This window comes from Typopeltis vanoorti, chromosome 9 (genome assembly GCF_054136105.1).
Source record: "Typopeltis vanoorti isolate ZY-2024b chromosome 9, IOZ_Tvanoo_1.0, whole genome shotgun sequence".
Taxonomy (NCBI): Eukaryota; Metazoa; Arthropoda; class Arachnida; order Uropygi; family Thelyphonidae; genus Typopeltis; species Typopeltis vanoorti.
The window spans coordinates 48572155-48585517 of NC_143557.1; the positions used below are offsets into that span (position 1 = coordinate 48572155).

Consider the following 13363-nt stretch of genomic DNA (forward strand, 5'->3'; position numbering starts at 1 on the left):
ATACTACATTGAACAGCAATCAGCTCACCATCCCTCTCAAAAGATTGGAATTATCAAAACTTTATAAAAATGTGCTCATATCATTTGCTCTATGTCACAACAACTACAGCAAGAACTTTTAAGCATCAAATGATATATATGAAACTGAATGGCTTCTGAGATCGGACCACACAACAACTTTTGGATTTCTATGTTACTAGTTCAAATAACAAGGAAACAGCATATAGAATCCCTATCCCATACATTTCTGGCATCTTAGAACCAATTTCTAGAATTCTTAAGAAGCAAAATCTAGTGGCTACATTTATTCCAATCAACAAACTATCATACTATCATCGTGGTTCCCTTCTTCTAAAGATAAACGTACCCTTCTTCCTCTTTCTGGCATCTACGAAGTTCTTTGTAACTGTCACCTTTCATATTTTGAAAAAAATTGGATGTTCAGTGGAAAAAGAATACAAGAACACCAATCTTATATTGTCAATAGAAAATAAACTGGGCAAAATATGGAATAGATACAGACTATAATATCATATGGTCTGAAACACGCTTACCCCATTGTTGTTGCTAAAAATTTGAACATTTATTTAAAGAAAGTGCTGAAACTTTACTTCGTTATCTAAATTTGAATTGGAATGACTCCCTCTCAACTTCAAAGATATGGGAGAGTTATTTTAATTACGCATAAGTTTAAATTAATAATATAGTTAATTAATAAGTAATAATATAATATCTCCTCAGTTACATGCACATACCTTATGAGTTGTTTGGGATACTGTTATAAACAGAAGATCTCTTTCAGACAAGAAATTTCTTGGCTTAAAACTGTCATGTCACACATGACACTTTTGCATTGTGTCATGTATAACTGTAAAAATTTGATGTAGCTTAATAATGCCAGAAAGCCTTACATCGATTTTTACAGAAGTCAAGCCCTGTAAGGATGTTATAAAAATAACCTGTATTCGGGGTCTATGTATATTTAAAACAGTTTGTTAATGTAAATAATCCCTATGGGAATTGTCTATACTTACTGCCCTAAAACGGAAAATTCTAGAATGTATTGAACAAACGCAATACCTTGCCACCAGAAAATGTTGTGTGTTAGCTCCTTATAAGGATATGTGAAAGTTGTTGGTGAATTCCACCTGTAAACACTCAAGGTAAGTGTCAGACGGACCGACAAACTTCAGATGCACTTCCGCTGCCTGAAACAAATAGGATTAAAGGAGTGTAGAAGAAGATTAAAGAAAGGGTCAGTGTCAAGGAAAGAACAAGGGATCCGAAAGAAGGTGAATAAAAGATGTTGGCCGGAAGATTAAGTATCGGTTATCCACAGGTCGTCAGTCGGTTCCTCAATGGTTATCCATAGGTCGTCAGTTGGTTATCTGTCAGATGTAAGCCATTGAGGACGCGACTTCAGGAGAAGTCATACCAGTGGCCTGAAAAAAAGATGAAAGGAACGGATCTGCCAGGCAAAGCATTGATCTGATGTCAAACCTTTGCTGGGAGCTGTTGTCCAGAGAGGGGAAATTTTCGAGCGGGAAGGATGTGCTCCATTAATTTAATGTGTACGCAAGTACTCCTCAAGCTGATAATCTTCACCCGATATGCCACGAGGACAGTGTCCCAGAAGCGTCAGTAAATCTATCGCCAGCATAAAAAGGGGGAGAAAACCTGATAGGGGAGGAAAAGGACAGGATTCCAAAATCCGAAGCCAGGGAATGAGAATACGCAGTGGGTAGCAGCCCTAAAGTGAGTTTGATTTTTTCTTTCCAATTTTGTGAATTATAGGAGAACTCTAATAGTGGACTGTTAAGATTAGGCTGCTGAATTTGAACAGAGTTAATGGTTGGATTAAAATGTTTAATAAGTAATAGAAGATTATGTGTGTAACAGTTAGTTAATGGCACACTTTGCCTAGAGTATTATCTTAGTATTAGAAGGATGGAAGTTTTATGTGTAATGATATTCTTGTGTGTATAACAATTAAGGAGTAATAGTTTGTTAACAGTATAATTGCTTAGAATAGAAACTTGATATTGGATAGGAGTGAATATTTATGTGACCTGATTATCATAAATTGAAAGGGAATCTTAATTGTGCTATTTAGAGTTAAACTAAGCATTTTTTTCTTTGATGAAATAATAGTGTAAATTGTTTTATGGTAAATAAATGTGTTGTTTAAATGTTAATAGAGTGTTGCCTGATATTTAATTCTTCGATGCACTGTTCCGAAAAAATATTAGAGCCTATTAGCGGGAACCCAGGAGAAAGGATAGTAAAGGATAGATAGCAGACCACGACTGCAGATATTAATTAATCAGGGATAATTTGAATGTAATGGGAAAACTACTGGATGCACTTAACACTTCTTATTACTAGAAAACGGACATCAGTGGGGCAGCATATCAAATAAATTTTCTGGTGTTCAAGGAATATCTTGCCTTCTTATTCAAAGAATAAGAAAAAATATGGCTCTAAGTATTTCAAATCAATCCATTGTTCAGGTTCCACTTTGTATTAAACTACCATTTTGCCAATGATGATGGCCTATAATTTTCAGGCCAAAATATATGGCCTTTGAGTAAATATTATTCACTTATTTCCTTGTGTTTTTGTATGAACTGAGGAAGCTCTTAATATGGTAGATACCAAGATGATGCTCTGTGCACCAGAAATGTGAACACCATGAAACAGTTATTTCATTCTTTCAACACTTTAAGCTTCAAATTAAAATTTTCCATTGAATATGAAATAAATAAATCAATAGCCTTCTTAAATTTGACCCTTATTAGTTCTAAGTATACCTAAAACCACCCAGTGAAAATAATTTGTATTTTACCTGCTATCACCATTACTGTATCAAAAAATCTGTAATATTAACAGTTTATTATTTATCATCTCTCACAGCTTTAAACCAAGAAATTACTTGTGTGAGAGAGATCTTCTGCTTACGACAGTATCCCAAATAACTCAGAGTACACATTCATTCAACTTAAAATATTGTACCTTCTTCTCAAAGTTACATATCAAAATCATTCTACAAAACATTTATAAAGCCATAAAATTAATCTTCAAAATTTTCAAATTATAAAATTGTCTTCACCACAATAGCTCAGACCAACATATTGTTACACCTGATATCTTAAGAATGTAGAATTCTCAGCTATCATGGTGTAACATGAAGAATAAATAAATTAAAAACCCTGCATAAACGATAATAATTGATGAATTAATTAAAAGAAAAAGAAATAATCTTGCATCATAAAATATATAAAATATAAAGGTGTTTGTTGAACTAACTAACAAAAAGAAAGAATATATTAATGTTGTAATATGATATAAAAAAGAAAATTTAACTAAATAAGACAGAAAAGGATTAGTCATAAGAGATGGTATGTGAGAGGCTAGAGATTAAAATATTAAGTAAGTTCATAGAGAAATTTTGGAAAGGGGATTAAATTAGAGGCTAGCAAAAGAAAAACAACAGACTATCGCTCAGGGCCGATTCCCAGATTAAGACATTGTTACGGGCTCGCCGACCAAAGGATGTTTGGCAGAAAAACGTCACCCTAATTGGTTGGTGAAGTAAAATCAAGTAGGGGGCGGAGAAAAAAAGTTAAGGAAGGTGCCGTTAGGAGAGCAAGTATAAAAGGGTTGGAACCCCCCCCCCCCCCACACACACACACAGTGGAAGTAGGCTTTTAGACCTTTTGGCTTTGGGTTCTGTTCCAGGAGAGTTCTTCGCGAGCTCCTTCATATGGGTTTCACGGTGTTTTCCTGAGTGGCGAGATTGGAGTTATATCTCCGTCGTCACAACACGGAAACAAAAGTGAGCGGAATTTCGGTTCCGTATTTCCTATGTAAGAAGCGAAGAATGCCATATAGTCGAGGAAAAGAAAGCATATTCTTTGTGTTTCAACTTCAGTGACAACCACGAAAAAAGGAAAGCTGTAAAGAAATCGATATCCACGTTGCGAGTTGCACAGCCATTATTTAGACGATTCAAAGTGTGTCCTGAATAACGAAAGGTAAAGACCGCATAGGCATAGTTCAATTCAAAAGGGAACATAGGAGAAGCAGATTATCGGAGAGGTTATATCAGGATACTTCAATCAGAAAAAGATAGAGGCCCATATGGAAACTCAGGAAAGAAAGGTACTGTAAATTATATCTCGTGTTAACTAAGATTCGTCTGTATTAGTTATAATTATTCTAACACTGAACTGTTGAAGTGACCAAGAAAACAATACCAGGACTTTAGTATCTGACAGAATATATTGAAAGTAAGCTGGCTAGTGTTAATGTTATATGAGTAATTAAGTGTCCTGAGAATTATGCATGTCTATTATATTGTATAAGAAAGTTTAAATGTCATAGTTATGTGTTAGTGCAGTAAATGGTTTAGTTAAACTACTTAAGTTTGGATAATTAAATAGTGTGAATTAATCTTATATGTCCTTGTCATACGGAGTTATGTGTTGAATGTGTATGGCTGCATGATCGTAATACCCATTATAGGGTCATAGCTTAATTATTTATGATAAGCTAATGTCAGTTTGTACATATTTAGTATAGCATTGAATTGAGTATTAACTAAAATTTGAATTGTAACATGTTAAGGAATTTAATAAACCTTTGTTCAATGATAAAAAAAAAGTTGTCTGAAATTGCTGTCCAATGCACCACTTGAAAAATACGAACCTAATCACGCGGGAAATTAATGTGTTAAAAAACGAGATAAAGTGTCACGACTGCAACAATGTTTCACTTTCAGACATATTTTAGTTCTTTCTCCTTGTTTTTGCATATAATATCTTAAACTAAATGTCCCAAAAGGCACAGTATAATACAAATATTAGGGATACTAAGGGGAGAAATAACTTAGATATTAGTAAAAATTTTGGTGATATCTCTAGCATAGAAAATAGTAGAACATAGACAAGCAGAATTTCACTAGATAGAAAAATAATCAATAAATGGGACACAACAATATAACTATGAGATAATGCTGTAATACTGGATCTACCATTCATTCTATAAAGCCATGCTTAATTGAACATTATCGAGAACAGGTTTATTACTTTCCACCACAAAAAAAAAAAAAGAAAGAAAGAAAGAAAGAAATTTACATGCAATACAATCTAAACACATACTAATAGTGATCCTGAGAGGGCCACCATTAGCAATTTCCAAGAAAATGAAACCAAATTACACTACACTGAATCTCTAGTAAACTACCCAATGTGTCATAAACACAAAAAGATCCTATTTACTGTCCTCCCCTTGTGGCAATTAAGCAAAAATTACTCCCCACTATTCTCAAACTAGCCAAACTCCTCCTAATACATTGTTTCATAAAAACTATGCAGCAGTTCACAGTTATTTTTCTACTATCTACATCTTCTCCTTCTCCCGTAGTCCTAAATGAACCGCTGGGTCATTCTCTTTGCTAGTTGAGAAAGGGAGGAATGTCCATTTTTTTGATGTTATTGGTCCATTTTAATCGAGGTCGGCCCTAACCCTTGATCCTGGAATGATTCCTGCTTGTTTGCTTTGGAATGCCATTAGCCCTCTCCACGTGTCTGAACCATTTCATCTGTCTTCTTCTGATGACTATCAGAATATTTTCCCTTTTTCTCCCATCTATTGAATCAATCAGTTTTCGGACATTTTCATTGGTTTCATGAGCGGTATAGGGAATTCTCAAAAGTCTTCTGTAAGTTTTCGAAAGACAGGAGTCTCCTCTCATCTTCCTTCAATAAAGTCCAGCCCTCACAACCATACAAGATGACAGAATTCACCAAGGTGTCAATTAGTCTTAGTCTGGTTGTGATTGCTATTCTGTTATCTCCCACAATGGTTTTAACTACTGTAGGGCCACGGTTGCCTTAGCAATTCGATATTTAATATCTACATCTAATGAAGTTTTAAATGAAATGGCAAACATTCATGTTGCCTGGATTGCCATGCTATATAACAAGGTTTGTTTGTCCATTTTTAATTTCTTTTTTTTTCTTCATTTTCAATTCTTTTAAATTCATTATAATTCATGCATTATTCATTTTTTTATAATTGGTTTTATTCATATTTTTCAGCTATCTTATGTTCAGTAATTGATTCCTTATGTTCAACACTTCTAATTATACACAATTTCAGCTCCGATCAGTGTCGTACCAAGTTATTTACCCATGACTTATTTTTCACGGTATTAACAACACCACAAACACTTTTATCAACAAAGATGTTTTATTAACGCTAATATTTCGCTGATTTTCAACTCAGCATCATCAGAGCACAACACACATGTAAACGCAACAGTGAGTGAATGAAACAATATAATTGCAAAAGACAAAAGATCTAAAGTCCTATTTTTGATGCCCTCTAACGAAAAAAAAAAAAAAAAAAAAAAAAAACAGCAGTTATCCAGGAGTTTTTCTTAGGATAACCGTCTCCCAAATTTTTGGCAAATTAATGCAACCATATTTGTTAAGGTTGGGAGAATTCTTCAAAGCGATTGCTGACTCAAAAAATAATCTTTCAGATCTATAACGACTCCTAAAAGCACATTCGTTTTCCTCCATCTAATCCTGTGTGAAGGAGTGTCCAAAGCGTGGTCTGCCAGTCCCGACTTGCCATAGTAATAGTAGCGAATGTATCTTTCATGTTCTTCCAGGTGGATGTTCACTAATCTTCCTGTTTGCCCATAATAGGCCAAGTCACAGTCACATGGAACTTCATACACTCCTGGGTGTGCTAAAGGGTGAAGTTTATCCTTTGGCGAGCGGATCAGAGTTGCCAGCTTGACATGAGGTTTGAAGGTGGTGCGAAGGCCATGTTTCAACAATACTTTGGCTATCTTTTCCGATGTACCTCTGATATAGGGAATAGAAATGGTCATGTTGTATTCTTGTGTATTAGGGGAGGGCAGAGTATTGGGCTATGTAGTATTTTATCTATTTTGTAGGGATTGTAGCCGTTGGCTAAGAACGTATGGTGCAGGTGCTGGAGTTCAGTGGTCAGAGCTGTATCGTTAGAACAAATGGCTCTGACTCTGTGTGTAAGTGTTTTTAAAATGCCGTACTGTTGGACTGGATGATGATGTGATTGTTTATGTAGGTATCTTCCTGTGTGTGTAGGCTTTCTGTAAATAGAAAAAGATAGTGATCCATCTGAAAGGTGGGTGACTAATGTGTCAAGAAATGGTAAACAGTTATTTGATTCTTTTTCTACTGTCAAGTGAATTTTGGGGTATTGGCTGTTTAGGTAGGTGATAAAAGCATCCAAAGTGTCTTGTCCATGGGGCCAGATGGCAAACACATCATCTACATAGCGCAACCACACTTGTGGCTTGTATGTAGCTGTGGTAAGTATTTTGTTTTCAAAGTGTTCCATGTAAAAATTTGCTAATGGGGGAGAGAGGGGGGAACCCATAGCAGTACCATTAATCTGTTTGTAGAATTCCTTTTGTAATAATAAAAATATTATTATTACAAAAGCCGATAAAGGAAATGCAACAGTTATCATGAATAAAGAAGAGTATAACAGAAAAATGCAAGATCTCATATGTGACAGTTCCACGTATCAAATTATACATCGAGACCCTACGATGTCGCAAAAGAAAAAAGTCCGAAAATTACTGAAAAAAGTGACAACATGGCCCAAAGAAATCATCAGGAAAATAAAACCAATTCATGTTAAAACACCCCGTATTTATGGATTACCAAAAATCCACAAAACTAATATTCCCCTACACCCAATAGTTGATAGCATAGATAGTCCCACATATAAACTGGCCTGGCATTTAGCTAAGTCGCTTGCCCCTCTTACTGGCAACTCCTCTACTTTTGTAAAAAATTCAATCCATTTCAAAACACTGGTTAAAAATCTAATCCTAAAAAATTCAGACATAATGGTTAGTTTCGATGTCACCTCCCTATTTACCAATGTACCACTTATAGACACTCTTGATTTAATCAAGTCTAAATTTCCCCCAGATATTTTTGAATTATTTCAATTTACCACGAATGCAGGTTACTTTACATGGGAATTCTACAAACAGATTAATGGTACTGCTATGGGTTCCCCCCTCTCTCCCCCATTAGCAAATTTTTACATGGAACACTTTGAAAACAAAATACTTACCACAGCTACATACAAGCCACAAGTGTGGTTGCGCTATGTAGATGATGTGTTTGCCATCTGGCCCCATGGACAAGACACTGGATGCTTTTATCACCTACCTAAACAGCCAATACCCCAAAATTCACTTGACAGTAGAAAAAGAATCAAATAACTGTTTACCATTTCTTGACACATTAGTCACCCACCTTTCAGATGGATCACTATCTTTTTCTATTTACAGAAAGCCTACACACACAGGAAGATACCTACATAAACAATCACATCATCATCCAGTCCAACAGTACGGCATTTTAAAAACACTTACACACAGAGTCAGAGCCATTTGTTCTAACGATACAGCTCTGACCACTGAACTCCAGCACCTGCACCATACGTTCTTAGCCAACGGCTACAATCCCTACAAAATAGATAAAATACTACATAGCCCAATACTCTGCCCTCCCCTAATACACAAGAATACAACATGACCATTTCTATTCCCTATATCAGAGGTACATCGGAAAAGATAGCCAAAGTATTGTTGAAACATGGCCTTCGCACCACCTTCAAACCTCATGTCAAGCTGGCAACTCTGATCCGCTCGCCAAAGGATAAACTTCACCCTTTAGCACACCCAGGAGTGTATGAAGTTCCCTGTGACTGTGACTTGGCCTATTATGGGCAAACAGGAAGATCAGTGAACATCCACCTGGAAGAACGTGAAAGATACATTCGCTACTATTACTATGGCAAGTCGGGACTGGCAGACTACGCTTTGGACACTCCTTCACACAGGATTAGATGGAGGAAAACGAATGTGCTATTTAGGAGTCGTTATAGATCTGAAAGATTATTTTTTGAGTCAGCAATGGCTTTGAAGAATTCTCCCAACCTTAACAAATATGGTTGCATTAATTTGCCAGAAATTTGGGAGACGGTTATCCTAAGAAAAACTCCTGGATAACTGCTGTTTTTTTTTTTTTTTCCATTAGAGGGCGCCAAAAATAGGACTTTAGATCTTTTGTCTTTTGCAATTATATTGTTTCACTCACTCACTGTCGCGTTTCCATGTATGTTGTGCTCTGATGATGCTGAGTTGAAAATCAGCGAAATATTAGCGTTAATAAAACATCTTTGTTGATAAAAGTGTTTGTGGTGTTGTTAATACCGTGAAAAATAAGTCATGAATAACCATCAACACCTAAGCTTATCTGTTAGATCAAGTTATTTACCCTCCTTACCTTAACAAATTACACACAGGAATGGCAAATTAATAATCTTTATGTAAATAAATCACATTTAATTATATCTCTCTTAGCTTAGTTGTGATAAAGGGAACCTGCTACATTGCTGAAATAGCTTTGCTTTTTAAATTTAGTTTAGTAATAACTTTAATATAAAAGTGAAAACATTGGGAAATTAATGTCATCATGTGGAGTATACACCTATATACACAGAGAAACAAGTTACATTACAATTCAAGCAGTATGCCAAAGTAGCACTAATTTAGTCAACCAGAACTCTACTGGCCTGAATTCTGGTGAGATAAAAAACTCTATATCAAAGCTACAGTCCTGTTTTACATGTTTTACCTGTTTTACTTAAAATATTGTACCTTCTTCTCAAAGTTACATATCAAAATCATATAAAACCAAAGAGCACATTCTAATTAACTTTTAATGATACAGCATTAATGGTAGCCTAATTAGTATTTCAAATAAGGGCTGAGGTATGTTTTTAACAAATTAAGATCCACAAGCTTTACATTCCTGATAATTATTATGACCAATAAAATTATTACGAACAATAAAATTAAGTTGGTTAAATATGTAACATTGACCATACTCTTGACATTTTTAGGCCACCTTATTGTTAAGATTATGGTGGTTGATTATAATTTCACAGGCTTCTTTAAATTTGTGCTCATATAGTTCGACCACATAAGCGAGAGCTCTCGTTGGCAGACTGCCAAGAAGAGTCAATTCATGTTGAAGGGGAGAAAGAAATTGGTCAAAAACACACAAAATCACGTGCTTTATAGGTAAAATTTTCAAACTGTTATACAACCAAAATAATTACCACTTTAAAAACTACAATGATCATAAAAGCGAAGTTAATTTTCCGATGTGTAATAATAAACAACTCATCCTACACAATATGGATTGATTACCCTATTATCAGAATGGATTCTCCTTCTGTTGACATGCTCAGAAGTGTCGAAGGGTCTCGTATCTGTGGGCATATTTTGGCGAGATTATAAGGAGCAGGTGCTTTTCCAATCAATTGTGTGGGAGTATCCAGAGCATAATCAGACAAGAAAGATTTACTATATTTATTAAATTTAATGTGTCATTTGCATTCCTTTTTCCAGATAGGAATCATGAATCCAGTTTCATCCATATGCGAGACATGTTCAAAAAAAGACCGAACTTTTTAAATAGTGTGCCAACCTGCATTGAGTGCACGCTGTGGCTACTGAGTGCACCTAGCGGCAGATTTTGTCAACATACTGCCATTTGCCCCGTTCTGCAATGAGCATTAATCATAGAGTTACATCTGCTGAAGTGAGCTTGTGCACAAGCTGTTCGTCAGATTAGTGACAATGAAAAAGCTTTAAGAACGTGTGTGTGTGAAATTTTGCTGCAAACTTGGCAAAAAATTTTACAGAGACATTTCAATTGCTTAACCAAACAATGGGGAAAGGATCTCCTTGACCACAGAAAGCACGGATGAGTCGGCCAAAGATCAAGGTGATGTTGGTTGTGTTTTTGATTGGAAAGGCACTGTCTATTATGAATTTGTACGACATGGTCAGATGGTAAACAAAGAATTGTACCAGGAAGTTTTAGCTCGTTGAGGGATGTTGTGCACAGGAAGAGGCCTGAATTGTGGTAAAACCAGACTTGGATATTGCACCACGACCTATGGATATGGTGCAACATCTTGGTGGATTGGGCAAGATGTTGCCCCATCCACCCTATTCTCCAGACTTAACCCCTGCAGACTTTTTCCTGTTTCCCAAACTTAAAACCACTTTGAAAGGATATCGTTTCCAAACCATAAAGGAGATTCAGGAAAATGCGATAAGAGAGCTGCATGCCATTACAGAAAATGTGTTCCAGGAAGCTTCCAACAATGTGGGAATGGTGAATTGCCAGTAGAGGGGACTACTTTGAAAGGGGTGCTTAAATTGCTGTAAAATGATCAATAAAGTCTTTATAGCAAAAGCTCAGTCTTTTTTTGAACACACCTAGTATGCCAAGTTACAGGTGAATGGGATGTGATAAACACCTGAATGAGCCACAAGAGGAAGGGAATCCTTGGAGGAGTCAAATAATTTCTTTATTTTTTAATTTAATAATTATGGTAAATCTAGCTTGTCTGATCATGCCCTGGACACTCTAGACAGAACTGATTAGAAAAGTGCCTGTTCATCACACCAAAGTGTGGTATAAGCACAAACTTAAAGAAGCCTATGAAATTCTAGTGAACCCCCTAATCTCAACAATAATGATTGTCTAAAATCTCAAGAATATGGATGACATGCATTTTACCCAGCTAATTTTTTGTTCTAACAGGTCAATAACTATTAGGACTGTGATACTCCAGGATATTAGTCTTAATTTGTTAATAACAAACCCCAGTCCTTAGTCTAATATCGATTAGGCCACCACTAATATTGTATCATTAAAAGTTAATTAGAATTCGTTCTCTTACCATGTAAAAAACTATTACTCTGATGTAGCTTTTTTTCCCCCACCAGAGCCATACATACAAATGGTATGCCAAAGTATTGCTAAATTAGCAATACTTTGGCATACCATTTGAATTGCAATGTAACTTGCTTTTTTCTCTCTCTCTCTCTCTCTCTCTCTCTTTCTGTGTGTGTGTGTGTGTGTGTTTGCGAATGCATGCTCCAGATGACATTAATATGAATGTTGAAACATCAGGAAATTAAAGTTATTACTTTTAACATGATAGTAGTCTTTATAATTTTACCAAAATGAATGCAAGTGGCTTGAGACAAAAACTCCAGCTTCATCCTTAGCCTATACTGAAGCATGTAATATTTGCAAAACAAACATAAACAAGAGTCTGATTCTAAAAAGTACCAATGCATTGTGAGAATACTGGTTAGTGTGGGCCTTCTGCAATAAGTCTTTGAATTCCATGGAGAGGACCATGTAATAATATTTGCTTTGCTATTAATATTTTTAAAAAATTTAATATTTTAAAATTCACAGTAAAAAAGAACTTAAATTTTATATATAATTAAAAATATTTCTCTGTAGTATCTGTAATTTTGTATTTATAATATTCTCATACAGTGACCACACAAAAATGCCAATAAGTATGACAATTTGTTCATATTTATTGGCATTTATACACTGTCTTTCAAACTCATCAGAAGTCTATAACTTACTTGAGATAAAAGCTGCGGCTGAAATTGGGAGTGTTCTTGTTGTTGACTGACTAGTCTCAAATTTGAGCCAGGAGATGGAGTAAATGCAGACCATAATCCTGAGCGATCAATTAATTCTAAAACAATAATAATAATGGGGAATCAGTATGCATAGCTAACATAAAAATAAGAGTACTCTATAATGTAGAGTACTCTTAATAACAATGAAAAATAATAATAAAGAACAAACTGAATATATTAATGTGATGATGCAACATTCAATTTAGTTATTATGCAGTTAGAGATTAACTAAGAATTTAAGTAGATTAATTACATGAAATCCGCATATATATCCTGTAAACATGCAGTGAACTGATCACAATGTTAACATAATATCTAATCATTGTCCAGCAGCACAATCCTATTAGTAAACATCAACGGATATTGAATAAACAAGGATATTCAGATAATCTGAGGATTAGATGACCGAACTGAATTCTGTTTTGAATGAAACTGCATGTCTGCTGAAAAATAATCCAAAATAATGTTGAATGGAGCATTACCCTGAGGAAACAAGCCATCTTCTTTCTGTTTTCATAGAAAAAAACAAAAGGTGAGAAGAGAGAGAGACAGAAATAAAAATTCTGCTAGTGGAATGATCTAAACAAAACTGGACAGATGTTACTGGTATGCAAAGTATCATACAAATAGAAAAGAAGGAGTGGAGCTAGCATAATTACAACAATAAAATACTACGTAAACATAACTTGTGTCACCAGAACAAAAAAGGTGAAATTAGGAGAGTGATTAATAAATTTAGTTTAATCCTTTACC

At 35.1% G+C, this 13363-nt stretch overlaps 1 protein-coding gene across 1 annotated transcript in view; it reads right to left on the reverse strand.

Annotated features, from left to right (window-relative positions):
- LOC150103022 (uncharacterized) overlaps positions 1-13363 on the reverse strand; it is a 435119-nt gene that overhangs the window by 230970 nt on the left and 190786 nt on the right. The window contains exon 11 of the mRNA XM_090398054.1: positions 12551-12666. Within this exon, the coding sequence (XP_090254180.1) occupies positions 12551-12666 (116 nt within the window). The remainder of the gene's footprint in view (positions 1-12550; positions 12667-13363) is intronic.